Raw genomic sequence first — 21,050 nt, 5'->3', positions numbered from 1 at the left:
ATTCTTGGTCTCACAGCTCCCATGGGCTTAAAGAGTTGGGATTCCACCACTCTAAAACGTGTGTGTGTGTGTGTGTGTGTGCTATTTGCACTCAGAGCGCAATAACATTGATAACAGAGCTGTCCTGTTCAGAAGAGTCATGAAACGGTGGGTTTACAGGTGTGAAAACCTTTTTACTGCTCGTCCAAACTGCTGTGTTTAGATAACAACTTCGTTGTATTTTAACTGGTTGCTTAAACAGTGTTAACGAGGTGGTGGGGGAGGGCCTGCATAGGCTTTTACGAGGGCACCCTCGTTTCAAGTCGTCAGGAGATATAGCAACAGACTCCAGGACCGACAGGTTCTCTGGCACTAACGTCATCCTGCCGACGAGTGAAAAGGCCCCACATTCTGAGAGAGGGTGACAAAATGTGCCAACACAGAGGCCTCTTTCAGGTCTTAAACCCAGAGACACAGATATAGACGCGCGCACACATGTGCACATAGACATCGGAATCGATGAAAGCCCATGTCAATCGTCACTCTCATATAGTATTTCCAGAGACCTACAGTGCATTCAGAAAGTATTCACACACATTGACTTATTCCACATTTTGTTGTGTTACAGCCTGAATTTAAATTGGATTCAATTGAGATTTTTGGTCACTGACCTACACACAATACCCAATACTGTCAAAGTGGAAGTGTTTTTTTGAAGTTTTTACAAATTAATAAAAAATGAAAAGCTGAAATGTCTGAAAAGTATTCAACCCCTTTGTTATGGCAAGCCTAAATGAGTTCATGAGTAAACATTTGCTCAACAAGTCACATAATAAGTTGCATGGACTCACTCTGTGTGCAATAATAGTTTAACATGATTTTTGAACAACTACCTCATCTCTGTACCCCACGCATACAATTATCTGAAAGGTCCCTCAGTCGAGCAGTGTATTTCAACAACAAAGACCAGGGAGGTTTTCCAATTCCTTGCCAAGAAGGGCACCGATTGGTAGATGGGTAAATACAAATTACATTGAAGATCCCTTTGAGCATGGTAAAGTTATTAATTACACTATGGATGGTGTATCAATACACCCAGTCACTACAAAGATACAGGCGTCCTTCCTAACTCAGTTGCCGGAGAGGAAGGACACCGCTCAGGCCAATGAGGCCAATAGTGACTTTAAAACAGAGTTTAATGGCTGTCATAGGAGAAAACTGAAGATGGACTCCACAATACCAACCTAATTGACAGCGTGAAAAGAAGGAAGCGTGTACTGAATAAAATATTCCAAAACATTCATCCTGATTGCAACAAGGCACTAAAGTAATACTGCAAAAAATGTGGCAAAGCAAATCACTTTTTGTCCTGAATACAAAAGTGTTATATCTGAGGCAAATCCAATACAACATGTAGTGGTGGCTGCGTCATGTTATGGGTATGCTTGTAATCATTAAGGACTGGGAAGTTTTTCAGGATAAAAAATAAAAGGAATAGAGCTAAGCACAGTCAAAATCCTAGAGGAAAACCTGGTTCAGTCTGCTTTCCACCAGACACTGGGAGATTAATTCACCTTTCAGCAGGACAATAACCTAAAACACAGGGCCAAATCTACACTGGAGTTGCTTTCCAAGAGGACAGTGAATGTTCCTCAGTGGCCAAGCTAGAATTTTGACTGAAATCTGTTTGGAAATGTATGGCAAGACCTGAAAATGGTTGTTTAGCAATGATCAACAACCAATTTGACAGAGCTTGAAGAATGTGAAAAGAATAATGGGAAAATGTTGCAAAATTCAGGTGTGAAAAGCTCTTAGGGATTTACTCAGAAAGACTCTATAGCTTTAATCGCTGCTAAAGGTGATTTTAACATAGGAGAGGAGCACTTCTTTGGTTTATATACAGAACAAAAATATAAAAACACAACATGTAAGGTGTTGGTCCCATGTTTCATGAGGTGAAATAAAATATACCAGAAATGTTCCATATGCACAAACAGCTTATTTCACTGAAATGCTGTGCACAAATGTGTTACATCCCTATTAGTGAGCATTTAACCTTTGTCAAGATAATCCATCCACCTGACAGGTGTGGCATATCAAGAAGCTGATTAAACAGCATGATCATTACACAGGTGCACCTTGTGCTGGGGACAATAAAAGGCTACTCTAAAATAGGCAGTTTTGTCACCGAACACAATGCCACAGATGTCTCAAGTTTTGAGGGAGTGTGGAATTGGAATGCTGACTGCATTTAATGTTAATTTCTGTGCGCCCCTGCCCAGTCATGTGAAATCCATAGATTAGGGCCTAATGAATTTATTTCAATTGACTGATTTCCTTATATGAACTGTAACTCAGTAAAATCATTGACATTGTCGGATGTTGCGTTTATATTTTTGTTCAGTATAGTTAATCCATGAGGTGCTCTTTGATCATGGGATAAAATACTATAGTACAAAAAGAAGTTGATGCTGGATAGTAAACTATGCCGGAACAGCCTTTCTGCAAACAAACTTCCAGAAGTAATCAAAGCACACTCATGTAGTGGAAAAATTTAAAAGCCTTTCATGTTTTACGGCTTATGCATGGCGAGAATAACAAAACACAGACGTGTTGCGGCTACAACACTTTATCAGGGTGACAAGGAATAGTGGTGAACAAACAGGTGTATATCCCAGCTCTCACAGTAAGTGATTCAATTCATTACTCTACCAAAAACTTGAGGGAAAAAAACACATTTAATATACAAAGATAAACAAAATAAACATGGCATAATGCAAATGAAACAACAAAATAAGTGCAATATCATAAAAGGAAAAAACAAACTGTGTACACATGAGCTCATGTTTCCAAATTTAAGAATGGAGAACAATTTTCTTTTTTTACAACAAAAACATTTTGTAAACCATATATCTCTTACAGGAAGGGTGAATAATCAATTTCCTCATTTAGACCTGGCAATACAGTGACCCTTAGTTTAAAGATCCAGAACATTTTGCGTTGTAGGAGGTGTTTGAGACCCCACCCCCCCGCTAGAACTGGGAACCACTTCAATGGCCATGGCTTTCAGAGAGTTTGGGCTGACATGGCCAACCTGTCTGTAATGTTTAACCATATGATATTTGTTGTTAGCAGTCCTTATAGCATATGCATGTTCAGACACCCTGTCCTTGAGCCTTCTCTTAGTACGTCCTATGTAAAAGCACCCACATGGCCACTCCAGCCTGTACAGCACATAGGTAGTTTTGCTGTTTACAAAGGATTGCACTTGATAGGTTCTAGTCCACAAGTGTCCCCGAACATATTTGTTTTTACAGTGTGATGGCAGTGATTGCACTTACCACATGGGAAGTTGCCTGTGGGCTTTGGGAGCTAACTTGGCTTAGTTACTAGGATGAGGTCGCTGCACACCAACCTATCCTGTAAGAGAATGCTGGGAGTTCAGTGAACACATCGCACAGAGTAGGATCACTTTCAATGATGCTCCATTTACGTTTCATGATGTTCCTTAACCGTGGCTGCCTCTTGGTTCGGGGGGGTTCCAAAGTAAATTGGTTTGGGGCTTTTTTATATTTTTGTTCTCCATTCTTACATACATTTGGTAACGAGCTCATGTGTACACAGTTTTTGACTTTTATGATATTGCATTTATTTTGTGGTGTTGCATTGTTTTTTTTAAAATTCTTGCCACGCATAAGCCGTAATACATGAAAGGCTTTTTCATTTTCCCACTACATAAGAGTGCTTTGATTACTTCTGAAAGTTTGTTTGCACAAAGGCTGTTAAGGAATTATTTACAAGCCAGCATCAACTTCTTTTTGTTCTATAGTGATTCTAACATGTATTGACTCGGGCGGTTGATTTTTCATGTTTGTTTTTTTATTCCTCAGAGTATTTTATGTAGATCGTTGACAAAAAGATGACAATTAAATCCTTACTTTACATCCCACTTTGTAACACAACAAAATGTGGAAAAAGTTAAGGGGTGTGAATACTTTGAAGGCCCTGCAGTTTACAGTATGTTGTAGGAGAGAAAAGAGAAGCATTGGCAGAAAGATTGGAACCCTCTTGTCTCCTCCACAGTGGAGCTGTATGACAGTATGCGTCTCTGTGGCTCTCAGCACTGATGTCGCCTCAAAAAGAGTGCTGTGAAGAGCTGGGATTGGGACATGGATACGGAGTGCTGGCCAAGTGGCTATACACACTCTCCTCCTCCGAGATCGGCACAGCTGGAATGTAAAATAGGGAGTTAACGTTGTGTCAGATATTGAACATGTAACACTGTGGTGTCTTCTGATTTGTGAGGTGTGTGTACAGTGTGGTCTCACTCCCACGTTTCTCTGGCTAGTTGTGATGGAGACATACACACCCCTCCCTGTGTGTCTCTGTGTACGGAGGTGGTGGGATATATAACGTGTGGCGGGTTTTGCTAGTGTATGGTCGGGTTGTGGGTGTACTGTTTTCTCTTGGTAAAATAGTAGAGTGTATAGAACTGTGTCTGATCCTCCTGTGTCTCTCTCTGGCGTGTGTGTGTTGCGGTGGGGGCAGTGTCTGCGTGCGGGTCTAGCGCGGACAGCGCAATGGTCAGCCAGTGCAGTGCCAGTGAGGAACAGACCCAGGCTCAGCCCCCTCACTGCCCACCCGCCTGTAAGTCAGCAGCAGTACCATCCCTCTCAACTCTGACATTTGTGTCGTTTCCCCCTATGAACTCATTTATATTGTCCCCATAATACTGTTCCTCCATTAATATTAGGGTCTAGATTCAATCCGTAGTGCTGTAGTTCCGTGGTGTAGGCCCGATTGACATGTAAAGGCAATGTGCCCACTTTAGCGGAGACTGCATTCACGGTAAACGCTGCATATGTCGGCTCAATCGGAAATAGCCTTTACATTTCAAGCACGCTACAGTGCTAGAACTTCGGCAATACGGATTGTATCCAGCTGAAGACTGTCTCGAATGGGACAATACTGTACAAGGTCCCCCTCACTATCTTCAATAGAGTTATATCAGCTGCAGGATCTTCTGTTTGTTTGTGCACATGAATATCACTTGCCCACCCCAAAAAAATGAATTTAGAAATTATTACAATCACTAATCATTTTTATCAAAGTATTCCAGACAAATGCATACTAAGACAATATTAATTTGGACAGTCATTAGCCAATGGCCGAGTCCGAAATCTGGCTTGCCTACTACCTATTTAAACTGCATACTGTGTACTAATAGTACATACTATTTAGAACATACTGTGTACTAATAGTACATACTATTTAGAACATCTATTGCACAATTGCGTAGATTTCGGCCATTTGGAAAATAAGTATGAAATCCTAGCATTTAAAGCATATTTAATTTAAAACATTTCAAATACTACAAAACGGTCTTTTTTCGCATATCCAAAATTCTTACTATTTAGAACGCAGGTACGGGTATTTGGACACGGACAGGGATTTAGGGATCCAAAAAATGTAATACTAAAAATATTTCACCATTAAAAGTTTCCAGATTGCTGCTGAGTGATTGGAGTGAGTGCGACTCCTGCGTCTCAGTGAGACATTGTAAAATGTGTGTCTCACATCTCTCCTGCTTAGCTCTGTGTCAGCTCATCAGACTGACGCTACTCAGCTGTCCTATCTATCACTCAGCCTGTTCCAGTCCCTCTCAGACCTTGCCAAAAGCATGTCCCATATCCGCTGTGCTATGACAAAAACGTTACCATGCTGTGCTCACGTGCTGTGTATATACACTGTTTTGCACAGACATGCGTTCACTGTTGGCTTTCCCTACTCATTTAAGTGAAAACCTGAATCTGGGACCCAGTGTCTTACATGTAGCTTCTGCATCTCTCTCCGTCCCTCTCCCCACATTACGTCTTCCTCTCTTTCTCTTCCCCTCCTTTCTCTGACAGAGAGAATAAATAATGCTGACCTTCTGAGGCTCACTGGCCTTTTAATTGATTTATCTCTCCCTATGGCCCTGACACGGACACCCAGCCTGACAGCTGAGCAGACCAGAGACAGACAACAAGCTGGACTAGACACAGGCTGGATTTCAATAAGCCTAAAGGCATTCTCTCCTTTTGCTGCTGGTCAGACAGCAGCAAATCCCTCATCAGGTCTCTGAAGAGATGAAGGCATTGTAGACTTTTGAGATCAATTGAGATCCACTCCTAGACTGGCCTGCTCCGGTCGTCTGCTCACGAAACAGCCACCCCTGTCCCTGAGGTGTCTCTGTCTGTTCTCTCCTACTTCCTCACTCAGGCAGTATCCTTCTCTGTGGTGGCCTGTAATTGGGTTTAGTGCTTGACTGCTGCCCTCTGATGGCCATGAAACCACAGTGTCTTCATCTTCTACTGTCAGTGTTCACTGGTGTCCCCTCTGTCCGTCTGTGTGACGCTATGCCTATTGGTATATCTAAGTTGTTATTAGTGTGTGGATGTCCTTCTAAGTTTGGTTTTTATGTAACATATCCTTAATATAACTCAATTGCATATGGGCATTGTGCTCCTCTCAGACCTGTGTGAAGTTATATGTTAACTTATACAGACTATGTAACCACTGCCATTTGTGTGCACATTATTCCAGTTTGAGAAAACGGGTCTTGTTGTCCAATCAGTTTTTTTGTGTTTTTTTGTTTGTTTTGATCGCTTACATGGTTGCCATTTTGTTGCTGTTGTCATGTTGTCTTCCAGCTGCCCCACTGCATGACGATGCTAAGCACACTTTTGCTAATTGGAAAAGTTCAGGTCATAGCTCCTGTCCTGACTTAGAGCAAGCTCTGCCTGCGCCACCCTCCGTGGCCCCAGGGGACAGCAACGTGCAGCTGAGTAAGTTAGACAGCCCTGGGGCAGCTTCTATCAAGCCAGGCTTGAGCTGCTTTTTGCCAGTTCATAATTCCTGTGGGAATATGAACAAACAGAGGTGTGCTCGCAGTTTTTATATATATAGTACCATTCCAGGGTTTTTCTTAATTTTTACTATTTTATACATTGTAGAATAATAGTGAAGATATTAAAACAATGAAATAACACATATGGAATCATGTAGTAACCAAAAAAGTGTTAAACAAATCAGAAAATATTTGATATTCTTCAAAGTAGCCACCCTTTGCTTTGATGACATCTTCGGCATTCTCTCAACCAGCTTCATGAGGTTGATAGTACTCACCTGGAATGCATTTCAATTAGCAGGTGTGCCTTGTTAAAAGTTCATTTTAACAAGGCAGTTAGTTTGAGCCAATCAGTTGTGTTGTGACAAGGTAGGAGTTGTATACAGAAGATGGTCTTTTACCAAATAAGGCTAAGTCCATATTATGGCAAGAACAGCTCAAATCAGCAAAGAGAAACGACAGTCTATCATTACTTTAAAACATGAAGGTCAGTCAATCAGAAAAATGTCAGCGTAGTCGCAAAAACTATCAAGCGCTATGATGAAACTGGCTCTCATGAGGACCACCACAGGAAAGGAAGACCCAGAGTTACCTCTGCTGCAGAGGATAAGTTCATCAGAGTTAACTGCACCTCAGAATGCAGCCCAAATAAATTAGTTCAAATAACAGACATCTCAACATCAACTGTTCAGAGGAGACTGCGTGAATCAGGCTTTCATGGTTGAATTGCTGCAAAGAAGCCACTACTAAAGGACACTAATAATAAGAAGAGACTTGCTTGGGCCAGGAAACAGGAGCAATGGACATTAGACCGGCGGAAATCTGTCCTTTGGTCTGATGAGTCCAAATTTGAGATTTTTGGCTCCAACCGCTGTGTCTTTGTGAGACGCAGAATAGGTGAACGGATGATCTCCGCATGTGTGGTTCCCACCGTGAAGCATGGAGGAGGTGTGATGGTGCTTTGCTGGTGACTGTCAGTGATTTATTTAGAATTCAAGGCACACTTAACCAGCATGGCTACCACAGCATTCTGCCGCAATACGCCATCCCATCTGGTTTGCGCTTAGTGGGACTTTAATTTGTTTTTCAACAGGACAATGACCCAAAACACACCTCCAGGCTGTGTAAGGGCTATTTGACCAAGAAGGAGAGTGATGGAGTGCTGCATCAGATGACCTGGCCTCCACAATCACCCGACCTCAACCCAATTGAGATGTTTGGGATGAGTTGGACCGCAGAGTAAAGGAAAAGCAGCCAATAAGTGCTCAGCATATGTGGGAACTCCTTCAAGTCTGTTGAAAAAGCATTCCTCATGAAGCTGGTTGAGAGAATTCCAAGAGTGTGCAAAGCTGTCATCAAGGCAAAGGGTGGCTACTTTGAAGAATCTCAGATATGAGTATGTGTGTCCAAACTTTTGACTGGTACTGTGTATAAGTATAAATATAAGCTGGATTGCGTGCTGTGTGGAATTTCTCGACTCTGCTGGCAGGCTGTCTGGCGTAGTGGGCTATCTGTGTGTCACCCTCCCAGATGACATTTCAGTGAGCCCAGTTGGTTTGTGTGTCACTTGTCTGATGAGTGTTGAGGATGGAGATGTAGACATAGTTGAGGTTTAGACCAGGAATTATAGAACAAAAACATCAACACATCTGAAGTTACCTAGGTTACCTAGGAGAATTACAAACTGTTTCCATGCACTTGAGATTTAGGGAAGTGAAACTGTTCAAAAACTCAAACATTGCCAGGTACTTTGGGTAGGGCAGACTATTCGAATGGAAAGGGAGGGAGCTGGTCTGCAGCTGAGTTGGGGCCTGTTAGGGTAGTTTTTATGAGATTGGTGGTCCCCAGTAGTGCTGCTGTGTCTTTGTACAACCAAACAACAATAGGCATTGATGGCATTGTGTGTGAGTGCAGTCTCTGCAATCAGTGCCATACAGGAAAGGGCTAGTGAGCTAGGTGAAGCATGGGTGGGAGGGGTTCTGCATGCTGATCTTCAAGTATTTCTGACCGGAGCACTCTTAGGGTCTCTCTAATCCCATCTGGCCATCTTTCTTTCTATCTATCGCTCACCGGATTTCAGCTCGCAAACAGGAGATCATCAAGATTACTGAGCAGCTGATTGAGGCCATCAACAACGGAGACTTTGAGGCTTACACGTGAGTTTACATACATAGATTGTGTGTGCGCATACATTCCATACCTCCTGGTTTAAAACGGAATAACCCTAACCCTGCTGATTTCCCTGGTCGTTACTAGAGTAGGCCCTGTTCATGTGGTACGTAAGATGTTGATGATGTGTTTGATTTCCCCTCCAGGAGAATCTGTGACCCCGGACTAACCTCGTTTGAACCTGAGGCTTTGGGAAACCTGGTGGAGGGCATGGACTTCCACAAGTTCTACTTTGAGAACTGTAAGCATCTCTTATCAACAAGGAACTAGACATGGTCATTCCACAAATGGTGCCTTTTGGGTAGTGTCATTTAGTAAAAAATAACTATTTCACCTTATTTTGTCATAAAGAGCACATGTTCAACTTCATAATACATGTCTTACCATCTCAAGAGGTAAAAAAAGACTATAAAAGTGCCCATTAAAGTGAGTGTTAAAGATGTTACCTTAAATCAGGCTAATCTCCCCTTGTGACAGGGGGAATGTAAGCTTGTTGTGTGCAACACGAAAGGGGAATTTTTACTTGTAAAAAAATGTCTAGCCTATCTATCTATCTATGGGTAACACAGTTGGCGTGGTGCGCTCAGTTTTCCAATACAAAGACCAGAAAATGTCCAAAAAGGGTAGAACCAGATCAACTGTAAAAAACGAAATATATTAAAGGGATAGTTTTACCATATTAAAACGAGAGTTCAGTTCATGTTACAGGGTTGACCTTACACCTGAGGGCCAAATATAAATGAATCAACTAATGATTAGGGCTTTACAAAATCGTGGCATTAAGTGAGTTAAAATCTTCCTAGATTTGGACTAAGAGAAAGCAAAACTTATTTGAATGAAAACAAACTACTATTGGAATTTTTACATGGTTTGATTTTGTGAAAGCATAGATGTATGTGATCCAACTGTTGAATTTAGTATTTTATAAAAATGTAAACAATATTTGAGACTTAAAAGGCACTATTCGTGGAACTACCGTTAATGTGTCCGTGGTATTTTTGTTATTTATTTACCAGGTAAGTTACTGAGCACACTATTTTACACTAAAGGCCTGGTAGATCTTTCTCTATTTGAATCTAATCAAGGATGAAGTCCATTTAAACACCAACTCATGTAAGTTGATGACTGTGTGTCCCTGTCTCCCATGTAGTGTTGAGTAAGAACAGTAAGCCGGTCCACACCACCATCCTGAACCCCCATGTGCACCTGATCGGGGAGGACGCGGCCTGCATCGCCTACATCCGCCTGACCCAGTACATCGACAGCCAGGGGCGCCCGCGCTCCTGCCAGTCAGAGGAGACCCGCGTGTGGCACCGCCGCGATGCCAAGTGGCTCAACGTGCATTTCCACTGTTCAGGAGCGCCTGCCGCACCTCTCCAGTGAACCTTTATCAGACACAGGTGCTGACTGCAGAGAGCTTTATTCTAGGGTCTGTCTGTGCTCTCCCTCACACACATGTGCCGAAGTGCCGATACTGTACATATATTTGTGTTGATGTACAGTACCTTCGGAAAGTATTCAGACCCCTTAACTTTTTCCACATTTTGTTACGTTACAGCCTTACTCTAAAATTGATTAATAAAGTCAAGGGGTCTGAATACTTTCCGAAGGCACTGTGTGTGATCTTATGTGCCACCTGTTGCAAAGAGGTCTAAGTGCTGTATGTACTGAGTAATATTGAGTTGCCCGCCCGCCCCCCCCCCCCCCCCCCGGTGTTGAAAGCATTCCCCAGGGATGCTGGCCCATGTTGACCACAATGCTTCCCACAGTTGTGTCAAGTTGGCTGGATGTCCTTTGGGTGGGTGGACCATTCTTGATATACACGGGAAACTGTTGAGCGTGAAAAACCCAGCAACATTGCAGTTCTTGACACAAACTGGTGCGCCTGCCACCTACTACCATACCCCATTCAAAGGCACTTAAATATTTTGTCTTGCCCTTTCACCCTCTGAATGGCACACATACCCAATCCATGTCTCAATTGCCTCAAGGCTTAAAAATCCTCTGTTAACCTGTCTCCTCCCCTTCATCTACACTGATTGAAGTGGATTTAACAAGTGACATCAATAAGGGATCATAGCTTTCACCTGGTCAGGCTGTAGTGGAAAGAGCAGGTGTTCATAATGTTTTTTATACTCAGTGTATAAAGTTATGTAAACTCAGGAGTAGTTTGGAGATGTACACTCTTGACAGGCTGTCCTGTGCCCTCCCTACCACTCTCTCTCCCTTTCTCTTAGCTTTGCCTGAATTCTGAAGCCGATTGGAGCATTTTCTCAGTGGTCGGATTGGCGCCAAGAGCCCTGCCAGAAGAGACCGCTTGGAAGTTTAAAATCTAAGGGGAAAATATAACAAAATAAAATATTTTAAAGCCGACCGACTGACAACACCACCACCACCACTCCAGTCCAACCCGAGCTATATGTTGGGGGCCGGCTGTAGCCGAAGCCCTGCCCTCCGGACGGTGCATGCTTCTGACGCCCACAGGGGGGCGCTGTCTTGTCCTTTTTCCATGGATCCATATTTTTTGCAGTTTTGAAAGGTGTTTAAAGTATTAACATATGTAAAATAAATTATCAAAAAACATTCACATTTAATCAGCAGGTATGGTAGTAATGATTAAAGAAAATAAATGTGAATTTTCTATTAAAAAAAAGAGAAAAAGGAGCACACCCTAATTTTTGTGGTGGTTGTTTTTTTGTTTGTTTCACAGTTAACATATCTAATTTTTTCTTTTGTTGGATGCAAACAAATGCTAGAAGGGAACATTTCCGAAAAACGAAAAGCTCGATTCAATCCGTATCGCAGGTTCAGCGCTATGGCGCGATTGAAATTTAAAGGTCATTTTTATGATTGAGCTGACCGATGCAGCGTTTGCCGTGAATGCAGTCTCCACGAACGTGAGCACATTGCCTTTAAATTTCAAACGCGTTATAGTGCTGAACTTCCGCGATACGAATTGAACCAAGCTCTAAATTGTTACTTACAGTAATATCAACATTTTAGACATTGTTTTAATGTAGATGTTATCTTTTTATGGGTCGGGTGCGTTGCAGAAGGGACTTTTTTTTTTGTATTCTGATGTGTTATTGTGGACCTCTTCATTTTTATCCCCTGTATGATGCTGTATTTGAAAGTATTTTGTGTGTGAAGATTTTTTTTAATGGGGACTTTATTTAATATAGTAATGTATACATATTTATAAGGAGAAAGACTTTACTTTCAGGGTTTGGATGCGTGTGTGTGAAGGTGTGTTCTCATGTCCCTATAGCTCCCTTTTCAAGCTCTTTTGCGCTTTGAGATCCCCGGTGTATATGCACACATGCATGCTCACACAAGGCCCAAAATCCAGGTCACTGTGCTGTGCCCTTTGGGTATGTAGACCAGCCTGCTCCTCCAGCTACAGGCCACATTCTCCTGACCAGCACAACCTGAAGTTGCAGAACACTACTATTGGTTCAGTGTGCCAAGTTTGCCTTCTTCCTTTTGGCCACTAGAGGGCACATGACACAATCAAGCCTACTGCTACTATTCTGACGGAGACCCCAAACCACAAACTCTGAACGCTCGTACACCTCTCCTTCCTATTGTTTTCATCATGTTTGATAAAACATTTTTTGGGGAAATATGGAAAAATGTAATGAAATCTAAAATGGCCGGTACTGTTTGGCACAAACTTGAGACTCAATGCTGTTCTGTTCACTCCCCGGATGAAAGTTTCTGCAACTTCAGGTTAAGCTCACTTACTCCTGGGGTCTCTACCTGTGTTTCTGTAGTTAGCGACCCTGCTAATCAGCTTTCTATTAGCGCCACTCAGTGTGATATCACCCTTTGCCTGTCTCTTGTTCTGGTCTCTGTCCTGTTCTCGAACATTGTATATTATTGTCTGTCTTCGCTTGCCATACCTCTCTGTAAAGTCATTGGCACTAAAAGCATGTGAAAATGAAAATGCTGTTGAGTTGGCCGGTGGCTGGTGGTGGCATGTCGAACAGCTGGCTGGGGATGGGCCGGGAGGTGGATCGGGGGCCACGCTTAAAGCAATCAATGGATTGGCCCCTTTATCCCGGTTTCAGTTGTAACTGTTCTAGATGTTAGTGTTTGTACTGTTATGAATAATCCATTTCTTTTTGAGATTGGAGCTGTAACTATGGGGAGGCAGTTGAGGTGGGGGTTGGGGCTCAGGCAGCTGGCCAATCACACCCAAGCCTCCCCTGTCCAACCCAATTCCCACAATACACATATGTGGAATCAACACACACACAGTGCACTCCCGATGCAAATTATATTTGAATATATATACACTGAACAAAAATATAAACGCAACATGTAAAGTGCTGGTCCCATGTTTCATGAGCTGAAATAAAGATCCCAGAAATGTTCCATACTCACAAAAAGCTTAAATATCTCAAATTTTGAGCACAAATTTGTTTACATCCCTCTTAATGAGCATTTCTCCTTTGCCAAGATAATACATCCACCTGACAGGTGTGGCATATCAAGAAGCTGATTAAACAGCATGATCATTATACAGATGCACCCTGTGCTGGGGACAATAAAAGGTCACTCTAAAATCTGCAGTTTTGTCACATAACACACTGTTGAGGGAGCATGCAATTGGCATGCTGACTGCAGGAATGTCCATCAGAGCTGTTGCCAGAAAATGTAATGTTCATTTCTCTAGCATAACATGATTTTAGAGAATTTGGTAGTACGTCCAACCGGCCTCACAACCGCAGACCACTTGTAACCACGCCAGCCCTCCACATCCTGCATCTTCACCTAAGGGATCGAGGGGGCTGCTGCTGAGGAGTGATCCAATGTTTTACAATTAACGGGAGGGGGGGTGCTTCTGAGGAGTATTTTTGTCTGTAATAAAGTCCTTTTGTGGGGAAAGAACACTGATTGGCTGGGCCTGGCACCCAGTGGGTGGGCCTATGCTCTCCTCCCAGGCCCAACCATGGCTGTGCCCCTGCCCGATCATGTGATTAGAGCCTAATTTATGTATATGAACTGTAACTCAGCAAAATCTTTGAAATTGTTGCGTTTATATGTTTGTTATGAGACACACACACACAAATACACACTAAAAACAATCTCCCTTTAAAAACATATCTTTGTGATAATGGTAAAACATTGGAACACTGTTTTTCACTGTGTTGTAGCAACTTGTGACTGTACCGCCAGAGGGGTGAAGCTTGCTGTTAACCCCTTCATTTCTGTGCTAAGCAGCTCCATAGTACTGGCGTTCCATTGAACCTGTGGAAGGCCGGGCACCGAAAAGACAGCAACCTACCGATGAGACTCTCGGTCATAAAAAATGATATCAAAACATGTTGAATGAAACGCGTTAAAACAAAACCTGTGCTCTGTGTTCATATCATGGTCACAACTGGCCCCGCCCACCCTACTGCGCATTGTGACATATCTGCCATGAAACTGTTCCCCTTTTGCACCATAATGCACTGTATACAGTACTGAACTGTGTGATGTTGTTTTGGCTCAAATAGCTTTTCCTGACTTTGTGCTGTGGGCACTGGCCTCTCTCTCTCTCTCCCACTGGGCCTGATGCTTCCATTCATTGCATCGGTGTCACACAGCCATGGGAATGAGAACTATCATGCGGTTTACTTCAACTCTTCAAAAGAATTCAAAGGGAAGAAGAGGAGAGAAATAGTTATTGAGGGGATAGTTAACCTTGGATTATACTATAGCCTACCTAACTAGCTAGCAGGACAGGAAGAGAGCCTTGATATACTTACAAAAACAAATACTGAAAAATACATTAAAAGCCACACACTTTAACAACTATATATGCAGTTTTACAAGAGAAAGAAATATGCATGTCTACTTTCTGGTAATATTTTTCACTGTGTTTACTTGATTAAGAAATGGAAATCTGTATGTTACTTGCATCCTCAAGGTCAATGAAAATGTCTCTGTCTCAAATATTGAAATTAAGTGATATCACGTTTAAAAAAAAGTACAAAAAATAAAATAAAAAAAGGTAAATTTACTGCATTGTAATCATATACTAAGGGTACATATGACTATACTCCGTTTTCATTTGGATGCTGGATTTTTGCATGACCATATAATAAATAAAACCATGACTTAAACGATAAAGTGTTTGTTTGAATGTTAGTAGATCATCATAGCTTTGTTATTATGGAAACAATCTGAGAAGTATTTCATTAAAATTACATTTCAACATAAGTTGTCAGTTTTGTCATTTTCATGTAAGTGTGTGCTAGTCCATCCATCCAGGATAGAAATGTATCTTGTCTGTGTCAAACCAATACAGAGTAAGGTAACACATTGCTTGTAATATGGCTTATTTTTTGAGGGGGGAGGGGGGCTTGGCTTCCCCAGTGATTTTACCCACGCACCGCTACTGGGGTCTATCCAGCTAAGGGACTTTGGAGATTGTGGTCAAGTCCCTTGTTAACACTGGACCGTGAATAATGAACATGATCTGCCCATTTAACAGGTTTCACACAGATTCGTCATGCGAGATAGTTAAGTGATAATGCCCTCGAAGCCGGTGTTTGGAGGATATATTGGCACGGTTTGCCGGCCCGAGCCTAACACCCGTGCCAATATAGTCCAAACACCAGCGTCTCTGACTTTATCACTTACATAAATGATAGATCATGTGAAATAATCCATTGAAAAGATGCCTTCCCGAAGAGTAGAATTACTGTACTGCAGACTATAATACATTGCTCAAAAAAAATAAAGGGAACACTTAAACAACACAATGTAACTCCAAGTCAATCACACTTCTGTGAAATCAAACTGTCCACTTAGGAAGCAACACTGATTGACAATAAATTTCACATGCTGTTGTGCAAATGGAATAGACAACAGGTGGAAATTATAGGCAATTAGCAAGACACCCCCAATAAAGGAGTGGTTCTGCAGGTGGTGAACACAGACCACTTCTCAGTTCCTATGCTTCCTGGCTGATGTTTTGGTCACTTTTGAATGCTGGCGGTGCTTTCACTCTAGTGGTAGCATGAGACGGAGTCTACAACCCACACAAGTGGCTCAGGTAGTGCAGCTCATCCAGGATGGCACATCAATGCGAGCTGTGGCAAGAAGGTTTGCTGTGTCTGTCAGCGTAGTGTCCAGAGCATGGAGGCGCTACCAGGAGACAGGCCAGTACATCAGGAGACGTGGAGGATGCCATAGGAGGGCAACAACCCAGCAGCAGGACCGCTACCTCCGCCTCTGTGCAAGGAGGAGCAGGAGGAGCACTGTCAGAGCCCTGCAAAATGACCTCCAGCAGGCCACAAATGTGCATGTGTCTGCTCAAACGGTCAGAAACAGACTCATGAGGGCCCGACGTCCACAGGTGGGGGTTGTGCTTACAGCCCAACACCGTGCAGGACGTTTGGCATTTGCCAGAGAACACCAAGATTGGCAAATTCGCCACTGGCGCCCTGTGCTCTTCACAGATGAAAGCAGGTTCACACTGAGCACGTGACAGACGTGACAGAGTCTGGAGACGCCGTGGAGAACGTTCTGCTGCCTGCAACATCCTCCAGCATGACCGGTTTGGCGGTGGGTCAGTCATGGTGTGGGGTGGCATTTCTTTGGGGGGCCGCACAGCCCTCCATGTGCTCGCCAGAGGTAGCCTGACTGCCATTAGGTACCGAGATGAGATCCTCAGACCCCTTGTGAGACCATATGCTGGTGCAGTTGGCCCTGGGTTCCTCCTAATGCAAGACAATGCTAGACCTCATGTGGCTGGAGTGTGTCAGCAGTTCCTGCAAGAGGAAGGCATTGATGCTATGGACTGGCCCGCCCGTTCCCCAGACCTGAATCCAATTGAGCACATCTGGGACATCATGTCTCGCTCCATCCACCAACGCCACGTTGCACCACAGACTGTCCAGGAGTTGGCGGATGCTTTAGTCCAGGTCTGGGAGGAGATCCTTCAGGAGACCATCCGCCAACTCATCAGGAGCATGCCCAGGCGTTGTAGGGAGGTCATACAGGCACGTGGAGGCCACGCACACTACTGAGCCTCATTTTGACTTGTTTTAAGGACATTACATCAAAGTTGGATCAGCCTGTAGTGTGGTTTTCCACTTTAATTTTGAGTGTGACTCCAAATCCAGACCTCCATGGGTTGATAAATTTGATTTCCATTGATAATTTTTGTGTGATTTTGTTGTCAGCACATTCAACTATGTAAAGAAAAAAGTATTTAATAAGAATATTTCATTCATTCAGATCTATGATGTGTTATTTTAGTGTTCCCTTTATTTTTTTGAGCAGTGTATGTACCTCTAGTCTCCTGTCCGTCAAACACTGGAGGCACTGCCGTTTCCATTCCAGTCTTCTGTAGACAGCATCAGATGGGTAAAAGACAGTGGCTCCTGCATTGACAGACATGCAGAAGCTGTGGGTAAAAAAAATGTAATAAATAAACAATCCATTCCAACCTCTCTGAGTTTATTAGAGATGATACAGCGTTGGTCTTTGTTTTGTAGTTTTTACAAAATAAACAGAAAACAAAACAAGACAGCAGCTCCTGTTAAGACGGACAGTCACAGGCAGAGAGGCATAGACCCTCTCTTTTTCCATCTCCCTCTAGCTCATCCTCCTCTCTCTACGCAGCTCTAAACTGGCTGGGTACCTATGTGAGAGTCGGGGAAAGTGCATGTTAAAGTGTGTGGTTTCTCTGTAGACTTGTGGGGCCTTTAGTAGACAGTTTGTTTGTCAGAATGTACTCCAATGGCCTCAGCTCTGGGGTAGTGGAATGCACAGAGAGAGTCTGGAGGAGCTGTGGCATGTGATTAATACCCCACATCCTTCCTATGGCACAAGCCTCTGTCCAGAGCACTACAGTACGCTGTCTCGTTTAGTCAATGTCTATTCTGTCACATTTCCCCCCGCCCAAAATATACAACAGATTTAAAATGTACAACGTTTTACAATCATTCTTCTGAAGAAATGAGAAGTGTGTGTGTGTGTGATCTCGTGACCACGTATGTTGCCCAGCTCATTCATGCGCTACAGGGCCACAGGATATCCTGTGAGGTCAGTTCCTGTTAAATAGTGGGGTGACATTAGACCTCCCCCCACCCCCTCTCAGTCTACCAGACCCTGGCGTCAGTCAGTCTAACCGTCTGCAGGCTTAGACAAGTCCTCTACTTTCTGGATGAAGACGATGTGTGCGACTGCAAGGTGTTTCAGTCCAACTCATTAACTCCCTTATTAGTGGTCTTTATTCCACCCATGAGGTTTGGTTGTTACAGTGGCGTTTCGGAGTCCATTGTCCTGATAGGGGGCTGTCCTCCCGCCCTCTCACCTCATCCAACCTCTGTAGTGACTGCTGTGGGTGTGGGTGAACAGGGCCCTCTCCCCCCGGGCCAAGCCGGGTGGGGCAGTGCTCCATTCCAGACTGTGGTTCCACTCTCAGCTCCAGCTGGAGCTCTGCAGCTCCTCTCTCAGCCAGGCGGGCAGGGGCTGGCCCAGCCGGTTCAGCAGCCTCAGCAGCTCCATGTTGTGCTCCCGGTAATGCTCCGTCAGGAAGGCACGCGACTGTAATGCACACAGCAGAGAACAGTCAGGTAAGGACTGTATGAGGCACTTGTTTACACATAATTACATGTTAGACAGAAGTGAAACAAAATGCATCATGGCACACTGGCAACGGGATAATGTTGTGTGTGTGTGACGTCACTGTACCTCAGGGGTCATGTCAGGGTATTTCCTGCCTTTACTCTTGCCAAGACACTTGGGTCGTCCACCTTCCACCCTCTGGCACCAGAACCCTTTACTTTCATCGTACGTCAGAGCCTGGGTGTAGTTGAAGATGGGTGTGACCCCCAGGAACCTCTGGATGCCCTCCATGACCAGGGCAGGGTTGGAACGCAGCTGGGACCCGTCCACTATATGCACCTGGAAACAGGAATCACACCTCTCACATTCTGGCCTTCACACAGGTGGTACTGCCATGATCAAACAAGGAAAATACTGAATGGATGATTTTGAATTGGTGACTCCTGTAGTTTTCATTATCTAGCTGTGCTTGTATAGTATGTTTGTGTATGTGAATGTGTATTTCCAGTAAAGTGTTACCTGGCTGGGCTGGTAGTGGTGTAGCCAGCGCTCCAGGTGGGTGGCGTAGGCCCCAGGTTTAAGGCAGCGTCTCTGCAGGATGATCAGCTCTCGGGGGGAGGCAGGCCCCGCTGTCACCACCTCCTGGAATGTGTGGTTGATGGCCATTGGGTCCTGATGAGCCCGCTGGTGCTGCAGGGTAACACACATGGGATAGGTCAAAGGTCAGCCATCATGAGTCAAAGGTTATCAGAGGTCAGGCTTCAGAGGGATCAAGTAACAAGATAACGTTGACCTCCCTTGCTTGTTAAAGTAACTACAAGCAAATAAAGAGAATAATTATTATATTTAACTAGGCAAGTCAGTTAAGAACAAATTCTTATTTACAATAATGGCCTACAAGCAAATAAACCTCACAGGTGAAGCTGAAATAAAAACAGATGACTCTGCATCCAGCAGTATCTTCAGCATGTGTGGTCACTTAACGGTCAAAATGGTCTGGCAACAGTTTATATTTCATGACCCTAATGGTTCATATTATGGCTGAGGTAGTTAGAGCTGATCCTGAACATTGGTAAACCTGATCTGTGTAGTGTGATAGACCCACCTGGTACCAGGAGTAGGCGCGGTCCACTGGGTTGATGAGCACAGCCAGGATCTTGGCCCGGGACAGCAGGGCCGCCGCTCTCTTGGGGGCTACCTCCGTGTCAAAGTAGTTGGCACTTTTCTCAAACATGAAGTCTGTACTGACATTCGATGGGAAGGGGAAGAAGTCCATGTACCTGAAGAGAGGAGGGGGGAGAGCAGTTTGGTTTACTGAGGGCCAGGGGAGAGCTTATGACATAAAATGTCCCAATAACTGAATGGCTTCCTGCGCCATGTCCCTTTTCACCAAATAGACCATACTGTTATACATTCTCAGTGATATGAGAGGACTAGATAAGAGGGCAATATGGAGGAAGACTAAACTACAAGTAAGCATGAAGGAACTACATAGAGGCAATGTTGAGGTGAGGTGGCTACAGGCTTCATTATAGTGTTTAAAGAATGGCCAGTAATGTTGTCTTACCAGTCAATGCCGTTGTCGTAGTTGGGCCCGCTAAAGAATTGGATCTCCTCAAAGGTGACAGGACTGGAGAAGCTACTGGTGATGGCAGGGTGGAGGCTCAGGAATGAGTGCAGGGCTGTGGTGCCTGAAATAACACATACAAATATACACTTTTGGTTGGACTGAAACTCACCACCACAAATGCCATCGTGCTACACATTCTGGCCAAGAGAGTGCGAAGAGCGAGAGAGGTTACGTCGGAGGAGAATGGCCGGCCACAGGGTCTCACCTGTTTTCTGTGGGCCTACGACCAAGAACCTGGGTAGTCTATCACAGGTCTTTTCCTTCGACCAGATGTCTTTATGCCTCTTGTCCTGACATGGGTTCTGAGGACAAATAGAGAGGGGTTAGGTTAGGGTCACCAATACATATAGCTCATCAGTAAGTAATTTCATTGCAAACTCAAATAAATTGATAGTCCAAACCTTATTATAAGAATCTCAAGAAAACAGTACATATCCAAAATAGGAAACAGTAACTAACAACCGATGTACTACAATGTCTATAATAATAATTGCAGTTCCCTAACCTGCCAGAGGGGGTCCCTCTCCTCAGGGAAGATCTGGAAGTATTTGTCAGCCAGCTGCGTGGGGGGCAGGGTCTGCAGCCGCAGGTTGGTCCAACACTGAACAAACTTCACCAGGGACTCAAAGGTGTACAGGCCCAGCCGGTCATTCCCATAGTTAGACAGGTGGGTCATGAAGATGCTGATCTGGGGGGGGGTCAGAGGAAGGAAGTGAGACTTTTCACTGTTTAGCTGCATACGAGGCTAAATCCCAACTTGTGAGGCACCTGCAATTGTAGCACAGATTGACATCGATGCATGATTTACACAAA

The 21,050-nt window shown here is 43.8% G+C and overlaps 2 protein-coding genes across 9 annotated transcripts in view; one reads left to right on the top strand and one right to left on the bottom strand.

Annotated features, from left to right (window-relative positions):
* Window positions 1-13,422, top strand: part of LOC120017633 (calcium/calmodulin-dependent protein kinase type II subunit gamma) — a 107,859-nt gene extending 94,437 nt beyond the window's left edge. For all 5 annotated transcript variants that reach the window (XM_038960535.1, XM_038960537.1, XM_038960534.1 and 2 more), the window contains 4 exons: window positions 8,949-9,024; window positions 9,184-9,278; window positions 10,188-10,437; window positions 11,275-13,422. In XM_038960535.1, the coding sequence (XP_038816463.1) occupies window positions 8,949-9,024; window positions 9,184-9,278; window positions 10,188-10,420 (404 nt within the window). In that variant the 3' untranslated portion in view covers window positions 10,421-10,437; window positions 11,275-13,422. The remainder of the gene's footprint in view (window positions 1-8,948; window positions 9,025-9,183; window positions 9,279-10,187; window positions 10,438-11,274) is intronic.
* Window positions 13,423-17,473: 4,051 nt separating this feature from the next.
* Window positions 17,474-21,050, bottom strand: part of LOC120017632 (bifunctional heparan sulfate N-deacetylase/N-sulfotransferase 2-like) — a 170,914-nt gene continuing 167,337 nt past the window's right edge. For all 4 annotated transcript variants that reach the window (XM_038960529.1, XM_038960530.1, XM_038960531.1 and 1 more), the window contains 7 exons: window positions 20,743-20,925; window positions 20,443-20,539; window positions 20,175-20,298; window positions 19,713-19,887; window positions 19,127-19,297; window positions 18,734-18,946; window positions 17,474-18,586 (listed from right to left, as the gene is read on the bottom strand). In XM_038960529.1, the coding sequence (XP_038816457.1) occupies window positions 18,461-18,586; window positions 18,734-18,946; window positions 19,127-19,297; window positions 19,713-19,887; window positions 20,175-20,298; window positions 20,443-20,539; window positions 20,743-20,925 (1,089 nt within the window). In that variant the 3' untranslated portion in view covers window positions 17,474-18,460. The remainder of the gene's footprint in view (window positions 18,587-18,733; window positions 18,947-19,126; window positions 19,298-19,712; window positions 19,888-20,174; window positions 20,299-20,442; window positions 20,540-20,742; window positions 20,926-21,050) is intronic.

This window comes from Salvelinus namaycush, chromosome 22, assembly GCF_016432855.1.
Source record: "Salvelinus namaycush isolate Seneca chromosome 22, SaNama_1.0, whole genome shotgun sequence".
In the NCBI taxonomy this organism is placed as follows: Eukaryota; Metazoa; Chordata; class Actinopteri; order Salmoniformes; family Salmonidae; genus Salvelinus; species Salvelinus namaycush.
Note: the sequence above shows the minus strand (reverse complement) of the source record. Positions and strands in the feature narration are given on the sequence as shown.